Source organism: Paroedura picta, chromosome 5 (genome assembly GCF_049243985.1).
Source record: "Paroedura picta isolate Pp20150507F chromosome 5, Ppicta_v3.0, whole genome shotgun sequence".
NCBI lineage: Eukaryota > Metazoa > Chordata > Lepidosauria > Squamata > Gekkonidae > Paroedura > Paroedura picta.
In genome coordinates this window covers 51,237,312-51,250,109 of record NC_135373.1, presented here as the reverse complement: position 1 = coordinate 51,250,109, position 12,798 = coordinate 51,237,312, and the positions used below count along the sequence as shown (strand labels likewise).

Below are 12,798 nucleotides of genomic sequence, written 5' to 3'. Positions count from 1 at the left end.
AGTGCTTTAGAATTTTAGTAGATTGGAGCTTTCAGAAAGAACAGGCATAGCATCAGTATTAACATGACACATGGAGGTGTCAAACTCATTTGTTATAAGGCTCAAATGTGACATAAATATCATTTGGTCGGGCCAGGCCATGTGTGCCATAAAATGTAATGCCAGATACTGGAGATACAAACTTTAAACAGGACACAGGCAAATCTAATCAACAATATTTTTTTTTACTGAAAATACAAGCATGCATAAGTATTTCCTTAATTGAATAGTCTTGATAACTGACATCTCCTGCTCTGAATTATTACATCAAAAGCTAGAGTCAACATCCATTCTGTAGCAATGTTGAATGTCCAGTTTAGTGTGTGTGTTATCTGAAAATGTACTTTTGATTAAGTGATATTTATTATGGAAATGAGCTGAATGTGAACATATGTTGTCCCAAACATAGGTAGAATTTTAGAAGCCTTGGAACCCAATTTTAGAAGCCTTGGAACCCAAACCGATAAAATTTGTTAATGCCAAGTTCAGAAAGCTTATCCTTCTGTTCAACATCACATTGCTCCACCATATACCTTTCATTGGCAGATAGGGAGTGGTGTGAAGGTTCCATCTTACTGAGTGTAGTTGCTGAGTGTTCTGATTCACAATGTATAATCTGCTTTGAGTAACTTTAGAGAAACTTCTCCTGTCCAATTCTCCAGCACAAGTAATCCCAGGGGTCCTTCCCAGGGGTCCTTCTCCCTCTCTCCCTCTCTGAAAATACACTTCCCATCCAGAAATAGATGAAACTGAGGCCTCTCTTGGTATGACCTCAGGTAGATTTGTTCCTTCTATTTGCACAAATCTGTTTTATCTTACATTCAAATCTTTGAATGGACTCATGAACTAAGTAAACAGGTGAGGCACTCCTTCAGAACAGTTTATATGGCAAGGGAATTTTTTAAAAAAACCTGAATTGACAGTATGTTTGATCGGGCTGTTTGGTCAGAAGGTTCTTCAAAGAAGAAGGTACAATTACTCAGAAGTTTATGCGTCAGCCTCTTTTTGACCGTATTTTCTGTTTTGCCCCTTGGAAGTTGCAGCAAGGATTAACTGGTGTTTACGTTTTGTGTTAGCCACAAAAGTCAAAACAGTCACTGTTAGTGTGTGACAATTCCAGCCTGGCTTTTCAAACCAGAGTCTCCCAGTGAACCTGTCTGCACGCTGGAAACAGCTGCGGGCTTCATTTTATGGAAATACGGAATTGTATGAGTAAGGCAAATAAAATTAACCTTCTCCTACCATTTGAGGGGGTGATGCTGTCCTGGTTTGATTCCACCATCGCAGTGAAGGTAAATTCTTAATCTCTGTTCTGTTCCAATTAAATCATCAGAGCAACGTGCTGTTGCAGGTCTACCCAGGCTGTTTGTTTCTCAACTCAGGCAAGGTCTATCCATTTCTCTGCTCAGACAAGCTTTTTATTGCCCTTTCGCTTTCCTTCTCAGGTGACTCTGAAATCAGGCACTAATATATTATACTGGAGAACAACAGGAATCTTTATGGGTTCTCAAGCTGTGAAAACTGTTTTAGTGAAAAACATCACCATTGAAGGTATCCCATGGGAAAGTGTTAATTGCATCACAGTTATTGAACTGCTTAAACAGTGTGTTTCTGCATTGTATAGCCACTTACTATCTCTTGCGCTTCACAGTTCTTTAAAAAACAGAACTGCTTAATTTTGGGAGAAGCTATAAAACATGAAAGTTGTGTACTTCCAGGCTGTCCTCCTCTTCTATCTGGAGAGGATAATTCAGATTTAAAATGACATGAGAAATGGTCCAGTCTCTTGATATTAGCACCTCACTGGATGCTTTAGTGGCTGGGTAGATGGTGTCCTCTGATGGGAAGCCTTTCGACTAGCAGAGAGACCAACAAGGGAGGGGGGGTATTTATTAGCATCATTTTGACCCATTATGCACAGGGGTTTTAGTGCACATTCGGGGTGGAATGGCGGCGACTAAAATCACGGACAACGCACGGTGCCGGCTGCAACCGGCTGCAGCTTTGGTGCATGCCGCCGAAAAAGCCGCGTTAGTGAAATGCGGAAGAAAGCACAGCTTCCGGGTGACCGCGGCACAACCAGAAGTGGCGCCCAAATCGCCGCGTGCATAATCGGTTACTCTGGGTTTTGTCGCCGTTGTGCCCCGCCCCGTGCATAACCGGTGTGTGTCGCGTCTTCCCCCTCCGCGTTTTCCATGTGACCCGAAATCGCCGTTTTGGTGGCCGTGCATAATGGGCCTTTCAGATGCACACAAATATTTTGATTTTGTGGCACGTATCCTGTAAGAATGTATTTACTTCAGCCACACTTCACCCTTTGCTCTCTGATAATGAAAATTCTGATTTCACAAGAACGGTGCAGCTGACCAGATCTATGACAAATTCATGCTGGTGGCTTTGTGGGTACAATGTTATAGAAATACATGGTATGTGTGGATCTTCACATTGCTACTCCCAGATGGAGTCACACAGTATATTTATGGCTCCAACCTATTCATTCCTCTCTTGATCCCCCCCCCCCCGTATTGGCCTTTTCATAAACTAGTAGGTGGCAACTGTTGTATAATGCCCCAAATGTACTGTTCCTTAAATTACTTTCCACTCTGTTGCCTGAAGTAGAACTCTGCTCCATGGTCAGCTTAACTGCCTCCCACCCCCCCACTTTTTTTTTTTTTTGCTTTGCTGCTGGAAACTGCACCATTTATATGCCCAGGCACGCCTCTGAGACATGGCCAGACCTCTAAGTGTTGTCAAGACAGTTAAGCAGGACACACAGGAATATACAATCCTAAAATAAGCAGAATATGGTGGAAAGCTAACAATAAGTGGAGGCTCTCATATATAATATATAGTAGTCAACATACTTGGTGAATCCTGGAGGTTTTTCAGAATTTTAACTGATTTTCAGATGACAGAGATCAGTTCCCCTGGAAAAATGGCTGCTTTAAAGGGTAGTCTCCATGGCATTTTACCCCCCGCCCCCGGAGGTTCCTCCCCTCCCCAAACCCTACCCCCACAGACTCCACCCCCTAAACCTCTAGGAATTTCCCGACCTGAAGTTGGCAGCTGTACTCTATGCAGTTGATGTTTGTTTCCACATAGTAGTAGGTAGTGGATGGCCTGGGGCTTAGTTCAGTTCTATCTGCTCCTCCCCCACCCTCAACAAAATCTCTAATCCTTGGATTGTCAAGAATTATCTTGTGTGTGACTTGAGGTGAGTGTAAAAGTGAGATCAGATATGCAAGACCCTTACGTTAGAGCTCTCGGATTCTATATAGACACTGTATCAGGACCTGAATTTACTCCTCTACTCACTGGCTCTTCTGTGAAGTGGCAGAAAATGTCCCTCGTTGAATTGCTGTAGCTTGTGTTTGTTTTGTATTACAGGCGTGACCTATACTTCTGAATGTTTTCCCTGCAAATCTGGTACATTTAGCAATGTAACTGGCTCGTCCGCTTGCCAGGTCTGCCCTGAAAATACGTACTCGGAACTGGGTGCTAAGAATTGCACTAAGTGTCAAGAAGAAACTCACTATGCAGGTAAGGGATGTGCACAGCTGAGTGCAAAGGACTGGTGCCCCCAGTTGTCATTGGTGACCACGTTTCATCTCGTATGTGGGAATGGGATAGCTATCATGCCTCATTATTTCAAAGGCATTAAACCACAACTCATTTTAAGAAGATAATAGCAAAAGAAGCATGCTGGGCAAACAATCCACAAGTCCTTTTCTTCCTGACTGGAATTCAGCACCACTAAGCATTCAAGGGCTTCTGTCGGGAAAGAGCTCTATAAAATTGGGTCTGTAGCAGATGCACTTTCTTTGCTGTTTTCCCCAGAGCCCAGTGGTTATTTTCTTCTATTTTGCTTTCAGATGAAGGCTCCAGCCACTGTAAGGAGCGACCACCCTGCACCAACAAGGACTTTTTTCAGATACACACCCCATGTGATCAGGATGGAAAGGTGAGTGGTGGACCATCCCAGATCACCCGTGTGGACCCTTTGCAAATATTTGTGGATAATATTAGCCAGGAATTTCTGAATTCTGCTTCTGCTTTCAGCTTGGATGGTTTGTGTAACTTTAAGTAAAAACATTTGGGCTTGTTTACAAAATCGTGATCCTGGTCAATGAAATGCCTCTTAACTGATGTGCTTGCAGAAGTATTAGATATAAGTTCTCCAGTTTTCTGTCCTCCAGCATGATTTGTCTGTCCCTGCTTCCTTCCATCTGGGGACATGCAACTTGTCTGCAGTTTCGTTCTCCTTCTTGGTGTTTGTGCTGCTTTGAACCAATCAGGACACAGGTGATTATTTGAAAACACCAAGAAGTTCCTGGTCTAAATAAACTAACTATACATCTTCCCAGATGCCTCCTGTAGGATATCCTTCGTAAGCTATTGAATCATGTACACCACAGATCTCACAAATACCAACACAACTGAGCCCCCAGATTGCTTACATGAATTCCAGATTGTTCAGTAACTGAGGCTCCCTTATTTTTAATAAGTATTTTTATTTTAAAAAGATAGACAGAAAAAAGAGGATTTAGATATAGATAAAATTTTCTACGCATTTAAAATGGGATAAGCAAAAAACAAATAATTTCCCCCATCTCCTCCTCCTTAGAATCTTGGCAATAATTAATATTTAATATAATTAATAATTCTTACTTCAAATGTTTTTAGCAATCTATTTTTCTACTGTATTATAATTTTCAGCATTACTGCTTGTTCCATATTAAACATCTTATCACCTCTACATAGCCACATTAACATATTAACTATGATCATGGATATTATTATACCATAAGGCAAAAGGGACGTTCATCATATATCGCATACTAAAGAGAAGATGAAAATTTTTTAAAAATCTTATTATTCAACTTCCAGTTCTTTATGAAATTAGGCACTATTTTAAATTGTTTTTCATTCTGAAATTATCTTCTGCTTTCATAATAAATTCTCCATCTTTCCTCAGATTTCAAAATTGATCTGTTTCTCAGATATGACGTCAGTTTCGCCATTACAACATATTCAGCCAGTTTATTATTCCAGGCTTCTAAGTTTGGGCAGACATCGGATTTCCATTTTGTTGCATAGATAGTTCTAGCTGATGTCACCATATATTCAATTATCTCTTCCAAGACTTTTGGTAGTTTATCAGGTAATATTCCCAATAGCATATTCTTCACTTCCATAGGAAACTTGAATTTTAATATGTTCTGCATTTTCCCATGGATTTCCTTTCAATTCACCCCGCACATTATTTTTGCAGGTTCACAATATGTGATAAAAAGTTCTTTCTATCTCTTGATATTTACAACATTTTCCTTTGTAGTTTTTGTCCAGTTTCTCAATGTTCTTTGGAGTAGTATAGCATCTGAAGAACAGTTTTTACCAGTTTTCTCTTAATGTCTGACTGGCTGTGAACTTGATTTCTTTACCCTGTTTTCATTCCCATTGCCACAGGAATGACTAAAATTCTACAACCATTTAATCATACATTTTCACTTGTTTTTATTCTGTTTCAACACTGAATTAATAATATTTTTTGTTTCGTAATCATCTGTTCAAATTCTGTCTTCTATCTTAAGGCTCCACCTTCCATATTCATTATTTTCTATAGTTTGGAACCGATTGAATATTAAATCCTTCATCTCTGATATCTTGCCAAGATTTAAATTTCCCCTGTTTAGTAAATTACTATAGAATAAGAAATTACTTTTATTTTTCTTAGTAGGCTTATCTTATCTTAATAAGCTTGTATTAGAGATATGAGCAGGGAATTTGGAGGACTCTATAAATTCCAATGTGAGAACCATGTTCACAACTGATGTATTTCACAACCATCTTATTAATTTTATCACCACTACACCTTCTGTGTTACACAGTTCATCATTTCCAGACACTGGCCCACAGCTTTCAATATGCTCAAGTCAAGCACAAAAGAAAATCTGCCATATATCTCACAAATAAAAAGAAAATATATTTTCGTTCAGAATCCATTTCATTATACCTTGATATTCTGCTAATGCACTGTAATATATTTATGTATGTTATACTTTCATATACAATTTTTAAATTGTTTCTTATTCTTATTGTCTCCTGTTTGCATATAAACATTCCATCTCTCCTGAAATTTCAAATTGATTTGTTTCTCAAATACGTTGTTAAGTTCATCATTACTGCATAGTCAGCAAGTTTATTTTCCCATTCTTCTAAGCTTGGAAAAACATCTGATTTCCATTTTGCTTCACTGATGATTCTGTCTGCTGTCACTATATATTCAAATATCTCTTCCATAACTTTTGGTAATTTGTTAGGCAATATTCCTGATAGCATATTCTTAGTTTCTATAGGGAATTTGAATTTTAATATATTCTATATTTTCATACGTATTTCCTTCTACTTTTTAGAAACCCACTACATATGGTAAAAGATTCCATCTATAGCTTGATCTTTCCAGCATTTTCCTTTATAGTTTTTATCCGTTTTCTCAATATCCTTTGGAGTAATCTACCATCTGAAAAACATAATTTCTTTCCCCTGTAATTGTTCTCTTTGGTGCATAGGTTCCCTTGTTGATGCAGTCTCACAATCCCATGCTCATGAACCTCTCTTGCTGCTCGTCTTTTAATGCAAGCTAGGGTAAGATTAGTCCCTTAGCATGCAGGCTGACTATCTAGCAGGGAGCTTCCTATTTTATCTTAGAGAAAGCAATACAAATGCTAGAATGATTAGTTTCTTCTGAGTAACAGCAAGTGTTTTGACTTCGAATGGAAGCCTGTTTATGCAACTAGATGAATGTTATGCCCCCTTTAAAAAAAATGATACAAGCATTTTTCTAAAATTGGTTTTCTTGCAGTATTCATATTTGTACCGTATGGTCCAGTGACTGATCTAATAAGGGATTTTAAAATAATTTGAAACTATTCCATAGATCAGATAAATGCATAGTTATATTGATTTCTATTATACTTGTTGCCCACAGCAATCCTTTAAGATAGTAGCAGTACTGTAGCTCACTTGACAGAGGAAGGGTGTTTGCAAACCGAGTCTAAAGCAATCAGAAAATTTTAATTTAAATAGTAGGGGCTCAATCCAATAGATCTGTTCTGCTAGCAGAAGTGCTTTTCCCCAGTAGTAGGATCCTTCTCCTGAGGGAAGACTATTGAAGAGATCATCTTGAATGTAGGGGAGATCCCTGCTTCCAGAACAAAAGTACCTCTGCAAACAGAGTAGATCTTCAAGATCCCCTGCTATTTCTGTTGCTTCTCTTAGTGTGATTGAAAAAGCCCACCTCAGTTGGCAGATTTCTGGGTACCATTAGACAGCAAAAAAAATACTCATTAAAAATTATTATTACATTTTTTTTACGACTATTCATTTATCATATACTGGTTAATTGATTCCATTTTTCCATGTCTCTTTTATGTAAGATTTCATTTGCGACTGTAAGTTCTGCCTTTATTTTTTACCCTTTCCCTTTTGGCAGCACTCCTTCCTTTCTCTCTTGCTGTTCTCCAACCTTCTTGTACCTGCCCTAAGTGACAGGCACTTAAACATCAGGTCTAGTGAAAACTTTATTTTGTTTTGTGCCTTATTTGTTTTAGACTCAGCTCATGTACAAATGGGTAGAGTCCAAGATCTGTAGGGAGGATCTTCCTGGAGCAGTGGCACTGCCCCCTTCTGGAGAGAGGAAGGAGTGTCCCCCTTGCAACCCGGGCTTCTACAACAACGGCTCCTCCTTCTGCACTCCTTGCCCTCAGGACATGTTTTCTGATGGAACTTGGGGTATGAGAGTTTAATGTTATCAGAACTCTGTTGTAGCAGTTGATTGGGTTTTATTCAGTGGTTCAAGGACGGTGTGATAGAAGGCATCTTCTCCTAGCATATTTATAGATGGACCACTGAAAATGTTTTTCAGAAACTTGCTTGACCAGGGACAGGTGGGAACCAAATTACTACATATCTATCCCAAGTGCAATACTACCACTATGATAACCACCATAACACTTTCCACTGAACATTACATGCTTCCAATTAGACAATTCTCACTATTTCCATTACAAAATACTTGGGTGTTGAAAATGTTGATCAAGATCAGCACCCAAATAATAAAAATTCAGAAGACACAGTTCCAGAGAGAAGGTCATTTTGATGACTCTTCTGTAGTCTGCCAATTACCTTTGTCTAATTGGAATTATGTAATATTCAGTTTGGGGAATATTTTACATCTTTACTTAACATATACTTATGCGGCATGTTATAGCTCCTAAGGCAAACATTCACATGTGGCTTACTATTGACTGCCTCTGCACAGCAACCCTGCACTTCCCTGGAGGCCTCCCATCCAAGTACTAACTAGTCCTGACCCTGCTTAGCTTCCCAGATCTAATGAAATTGGGCTAGCCTGGGCCATCCAAGTCAGCTTGCAATTTTTGCATTCATTTTTGATGCAGAAAATCCCCTGAGAATTGTTCATTCTTATCTGTTCAGTGCTTCATCTACTAAAATGTTGTTCTTTGAAGATGGATTAGATTATACATTTCTTTTTTGTTAATTTCTTCTTCAAGAGTGCAAGCCCTGCCCTACGGGGACTGAACCAGCTCTGGGATTAGAATACAAGTGGTGGAATGTTCTCCCTCGCAATATGAAGACCTCGTGTCTCAATGTCGGTAACGCCAACTGTGATGGGATGAATGGTGAGCTGCCGTGGTGGGTCGGAAAAGAAGTACTGTGTTGAAAACTCCTCATTTCAAGTCTTCTCCTCTCAGTTGTGATCTCACAGGGGTCCTGAGAGACAAGACACTATCATGACACAACTGGTGGCCATTAATTGCAGGGTCAACAATCATAGCTGTCCCTTCTCTTGAAACGGGTTCACCAGATTTTCAAATGGAGCTTCAGATCAGTGAATGGAATAAGGGTGGCCAAACTGTGGCTTTCCAGATGTCCATGGACTACAGTTCCCACAAGCCCTTGCCAGAATATACTGGCAAGGGCTTGTGGGAATTGTAGTCCATGGACATCTGGAGAGCCACAGTTTGGCCAGCCCTGGAATAGTAAATGGGATGACTTCCTGCACTGGTTGCCAGTCTGTTTCCAGATCAAGTTCAAAGTTTTGGTTTTGACCTTTAAGGCTATATGCGGTCTGGGTGCTGCTTAACTGCATTACCGCTAGTTTGCTTATGCCCCCCCCCAGGGCTCTTCGCTCTGTGGGTATGAACTTACTGGTAGTCCCGGGCCCTTGGGAAGCTTGCCTGGCCTCATCCTGGGCCAGGGTCTTTTTGGTCCTGGCCCCAACCAGGTGGAATGAGCTCCTGGAAGAGCTTAGAGCCCTGCCGGAGTTGTCAACTTTCCACAGGGCCTGTAAGACGGAGCTCTTCCGCTAGGCATATGGCTGAGGCCAGGGTGGGTTCCCACCATTCAATCCGAGATCCCCCCATCTCCACTGTGTCCATCTGTTCCCACTCTCATCAGTAGGATAGCAAGACTGTGGCCTGGCTGGTCAAGGGGATAAATTGATTTATTAGTTTTGCCGCCATCTTTTAGTCTTAATAATTTTAACAATGTAAATGTACTTAAGGGGTTTTATTGTATTTTATTCTTTTATTGTGTAAACTGTCGTGAGCCCGAATGGGAATGGCGGTATATAAAGTCAAGTAATAAATAAATAAACAAATTATTGACAACATCTGTGACAGAATTGCCAAACCTAAGAACTTGTGTCTTATCTTCTGTGGTTAGATAGGGTCAGGAACAGAGGACTTATATTTTCCTTTCTTGATTGTTTTTAAATGTGTTATTTTTAAGTCCGGACTTAAGTAAGCCTTGTACTTTGTAAAGCATCATGCATATTGATGACACTGTATAAGTAAGCTGTCAAGTTGCAGCAAACTTATGGTGACCTTAGCAAGGTGCTTAAGTGAGATGCAGAAGAGCTTTGCCATGGACTTCCTCTGCAGAGACTACCTTGGTTTTTCTCCCATTCACCTGCAACCCTGTTTAGCTTCCGAGATATGATAACATTGAGCTGTACCACACTGTTCCACTTCCCTGGTACTGTAGAATTAAATTTAATATAAGGCTAGACAGCTAAAGGGTTTGCTGCCTGGTGTTCCTTCTGTGCCTCTAATTTTCTTTTTCATTTTAAATTAGTTCTTTAGGCTGTGATTTTAAAAATGCTGGAATTTATTTCAAACATTTATTAGCTGTCTTTCTCCCTTGAGGAAATCAAGATGGCTTATAAAATAGTAAAATAACCATTATAGTGCCCATCTAAGTCACAGTTTAAAAACTCCAATTAGGACTGCCACTAATTAAAGCTAAATCAAGCAAAATGCCATCCTAAATACAGCTTTCAATTGCTTCATGAAGATTCACAATAAGGGGGCCAAATGTACCTCCTTAGGGAGGTTGTTCCATAATTGTGGGGCAGCTGTAGAAAAGGCCCTCTTTCAAATTAGCATCTTTAATTGGTGTGACAGTCAGGAGGACATCTCCCATGGTCTTAATTCATTGTTCCCAAGACATGTAGGGCTTTAAAGGACATAGCCAACATCTTGAATTACCCTTAGGAGCAAATGGGTAGTCAGTGGAGGAGAGTGTCTAAATTTGTGGGGGGTATTTTTCAGATTGGACCTGAGAAATATGAATATCATCAAATTCCAATACTGTTATGGTATTTGGATTAGGATTTTTCAAAAATCCAAAAGTTATCTAGCAGTTTTGGTGGCTGTTTTTAAAGATAGAGACATCAAATTTGCAACAGAGCTTCTGGTACGAGTATTTAGGAGAACCACCAAGTTTCAGAAAGATTGGCTAATTCCATGGGCCCCCAAAGAAGGTGCCCTCATTCACTCTCCAGTATTTCCAAGGAGGGGAGGAAATAGCCTTTTTTTTCCTGCACAAAAGCAAAATAGCAAGTCTACAGCAACCATTAGTCAATGCCTCCCATCCAAAAACCAACACCAGGCCAAAAAGAACAAAAGCAGAACCACAACCCAACAGAACCAATGTCAAACCAAAGAAATCAAAATCAAGCAAGCTAAAGCAAGTAAGCCAAAATCAAGCAAGCCAATGTGCAGTGCAAGCCCAACAAAACCAACGTCAAAACAAAATCTCACAATTGCACAAAGAACACTGATTCCCCTGTAAAATCTATTTGCCACTGCCTCCTTCCCTCTCCCTGGGAAATCTGCTACATAGGGGGACTATGGAGGAGGGACAGGGTTGTTGGACTCTACATTTGAATCCAAACAAGCCTGCAAAACAACTGCTCTGACTGGGCAAACAACACTATAGTTCCACCCAAGGTACTACTCCATTTGTTTCTGAAAGATGCCACCTCCTCCTCCCTCCTGTTGCTCTGAAAACAACTACAAAAGACTTATGTCAACCCTTTAATAATTGCTATTTGGCATTCTTGAATATTTCCAGGTGTTGGGACTTTGGGAATGCACCTAGCATTTGAGATTCTGCAACGTGGATTCAGCTTTAAAAATACCAGCTTGGATACACCCAAATGCACATCCTTATATAGTATCAGGGACATATGCTCCTACCAGCTGGCTCTGATACTTTTTTTAAAAAAATGATATATTGCCTGTTTTTAGATGGGATTTCTCTTTTTCAGGCTGGGAAGTAGCTGATGATCATATCCGAACGGGGGCAGGAGGTACAGATGATGATTACCTCATTTTGAACCTTCACATTCCAGGATTTAAGTAAGGAGCAGTTTTAGTTTTGAATTTTGATTTCTCATTCTTCTCTGTATTTCCCATGGTATCTATCTCACATTCCTATGCTTAGCCACTACAAGGAAATTTATATATATATATATATGTCACAAGTGACCACTTTGATGTGTTGTACAAAAGGGAGAACTCAGACTTGCAACCAGGACTAGTGTATTGATTACATTAACATTTCCCAAATGGGGAACACACAGCACAACATTTTGTCTTGCGCCTCACTTGACATTGAACAAGAACCTTGTAAAAAGTGGAAGATCTAACCGGGTACTGTCTAATGTTGTTCTTAAGCCATGCCACACTAGAAGTCTGCTTCGATGGAGAGAGTGGTATTTAAATTCAAAGAAAGGGAGGCTGGGCTCAGAACAGGTGATTGCACTGGTTTGGTGGGAGTTGGTTGGCCCTCTCCCATTTGTTGTTGTTGTAGGCCAGCAAGTAGCTTCTGAAATCTGTTAAAATGCTTTTCCCCCCTCTTGGCTGGACAGGCTGCCAACTTCCATCACTGGGATGACAGACTCAGAACTTGGACGCATCACCTTTGTGTTTGACACCATCTGCTCCGCAGATTGTTCACTGTATTTCATAGTGGTGAGTGTGGTTGCGATCAGGGCTGACAAGGTTTTCACTGTGTTTGGCATCTGCCATTCTACTTTTCCACCTGGGCACTATTACATGACCATTGGTGTATCATCATTTCAGAACCAACTGAACTTGCATTCTGCACACACAGATCAGTCTGTGAGGGCAGAGGAAAAGCTCTCCCTCCAGTCTGATCTGAGTGCAATACCAAGGCTGACTGCAGGTGTCAGAATCCCATACCAAGACGTTAGTTTTGGGAATGTCCAGCTGCCCTTCTATTCTCTCTCTCTGCTGAACAAAACAAGTGGGATGGATCTTACTCTTATACTACAACCACACTGAGCTAAGTTTATTTTATTTAACACCCCACTTTCCCCTTGGCTCAGGTATGAAGCCTTCCTTCAATTTAAGCAGCCCTTCCATGGGA

The 12,798-nt window shown here is 40.2% G+C and overlaps 1 protein-coding gene across 4 annotated transcripts in view; it reads left to right on the top strand.

Annotated features, from left to right (window-relative positions):
* The window catches only part of ELAPOR2 (endosome-lysosome associated apoptosis and autophagy regulator family member 2), a 37,936-nt gene that overhangs the window by 11,305 nt on the left and 13,833 nt on the right, over positions 1-12,798 (top strand). For all 4 annotated transcript variants that reach the window (XM_077337868.1, XM_077337869.1, XM_077337871.1 and 1 more), the window contains 7 exons: positions 1,485-1,590; positions 3,427-3,579; positions 3,912-4,000; positions 7,650-7,830; positions 8,613-8,741; positions 11,675-11,765; positions 12,278-12,380. In XM_077337868.1, the coding sequence (XP_077193983.1) occupies positions 1,485-1,590; positions 3,427-3,579; positions 3,912-4,000; positions 7,650-7,830; positions 8,613-8,741; positions 11,675-11,765; positions 12,278-12,380 (852 nt within the window). The remainder of the gene's footprint in view (positions 1-1,484; positions 1,591-3,426; positions 3,580-3,911; positions 4,001-7,649; positions 7,831-8,612; positions 8,742-11,674; positions 11,766-12,277; positions 12,381-12,798) is intronic.